The 1496-nt window shown below is 63.1% G+C and overlaps 1 protein-coding gene across 1 annotated transcript; it reads right to left on the bottom strand.

Annotated features, from left to right (window-relative positions):
* Positions 1-309: 309 nt before the first annotated feature.
* On the bottom strand, positions 310-831 carry LOC143304405 (uncharacterized). The gene has a single exon (XM_076626864.1). The coding sequence runs from the start codon at positions 829-831 to the stop codon at positions 310-312; it is 522 nt and encodes a 173-aa protein (XP_076482979.1).
* Between the last annotated feature and the right edge of the window lie 665 nt (positions 832-1496).

The following is a 1496-nucleotide window of genomic DNA, read 5'->3' as shown; positions in this document are numbered from 1 at the left end:
TGGCTTGGCGGAGGTTCTCGGCCTCCTCTTCCACGTCTGCTTCGGTCGTCGTTGTCGAGGCCTCCCAGCTCCAAGCTGTTGCTATAGCAGCCGCTCGGAGTAGATCTTCATTCCTTTCTTTTATTTTCCATCTGGGCGGTGGGCGCGCGCGCCTCCCCCTCGGCGGGCCGTGCCCGTCGTTTGTCGTCGGCATTCCAGGTCCAGGTGCGTCCACCTCCATGAATATGTAGAGGTGGTCCGACAGCGTCTCGACTCCTTGGGCCACTCTGCAGCCTGAGATCCGCCTGAATGCCTCGGGGGAGGCCCATGTTATGTCAACAATGGGCTCCCTCTGCACGTCACGCAGGTACTGGTCGAGCCCCTGTTCACTAACAGAAGTCCAAGTCCCGCGGCCCAGTTTGATAGCGTGCGGCCGCGCGCGTTGGTCCTGGCGTTCCCCCATTCCGTGAAGTGCGCGTTGAAGTCTCCCAGGACGAGCACTTGTCGGGGGAGTCGTCGCCTGACGCAGTCGCCAACTCCGTCTAGGAATTCCTCGAACGCTGCCCGTCCGCTGTTAGGTGACACGTACACCCCCACCACCATCATCCCTGCCCACTCGACCGCGGCGTATCCGTTGCCGCGTTCCAGCAGGGCTCCGTGGGCGAACGCCCCGGGCGTTGATGTCCAGGTGACGGCAACCATTCCGTCCGTGTCTCCGACCGACTCCGGGGCATCCAGAACTCTGTACGGTTCCGCCACCACCGCTAGGGCGACCGTGCTCTCCCGGATGGTTTGGTGGAGCAGGTCTTGTGCTCGCCTTGACCTTCGCAGGTTAGTCTGGAGGATGCGCATTCTCAGTTCTTTGGTGTTCTTTCCTTGTTTGTGGCTTCCTCCGTGCCTACCTCCTTGTTCGCGGGCATAGGGTCGCTTTGCGACGGGGAGCCTTTCTCGCTGCCTCATGCAGCCGTGGATCCGCGGGCGGCTCCTTTCGTTCCTTTCTTCGAGGGGGCGCAGGCCGGTCCCCCCATCCTGTGCACCGACGGTGTTCCAAGCGCCTCGCAGAGCAGGCATTTCGGGCTCGCAGTAGTGCATGCTCTCGCCTGGTAGCCTGGTTCGTCGCATCTGAAGCACAGGTGCCCCTTGTCCTCCTTGGCGGTGCAGGTCTTCCCCGTGTGTCCTATCCCAAGGCACCTGTAGCACTGCAACGGTCTCCGTTCGATGGCTTCGACCTTCGCCGTCGACCAGCCTATGGCGACCTTTCCAGCCTGGGCCAGTTTCCTCACTGCACTGGCAGGGCCTCGTATCCACACGGTGCCAAGTCCGTTCCGGGCGGGGCGGATTTCTCCCAGCCGGATGTCCTCCGGCTTGCAGCCGCTCTTCCTCGCCAGGGTGTTCTGGATTTCCGCCTTGGTGGCCGCTATGTCTATCAGGGACACCCTTGCCTCCGCGGCTCGGAAGGGTGTCGCCACGCGGACCTCGTTCGGGTCCAGAGCCCGCGTCAGCTGTGCTGCGAGCGC

The sequence above is a fragment of the Bombus vancouverensis genome, unplaced genomic scaffold (assembly GCF_051014615.1).
Source record: "Bombus vancouverensis nearcticus unplaced genomic scaffold, iyBomVanc1_principal scaffold0034, whole genome shotgun sequence".
In the NCBI taxonomy this organism is placed as follows: domain Eukaryota; kingdom Metazoa; phylum Arthropoda; class Insecta; order Hymenoptera; family Apidae; genus Bombus; species Bombus vancouverensis.
The sequence above is the reverse complement of the archived record's forward strand: the minus strand, read 5'-3'. Positions and strand labels throughout refer to the sequence as shown.

Coding starts and splice junctions, on each gene's coding strand:
- LOC143304405 (XM_076626864.1), bottom strand. CDS start 831: ATGCGCATCCTCCAGACTAACCTGCGAAGGTCAAGGCGAGCACAAGAC.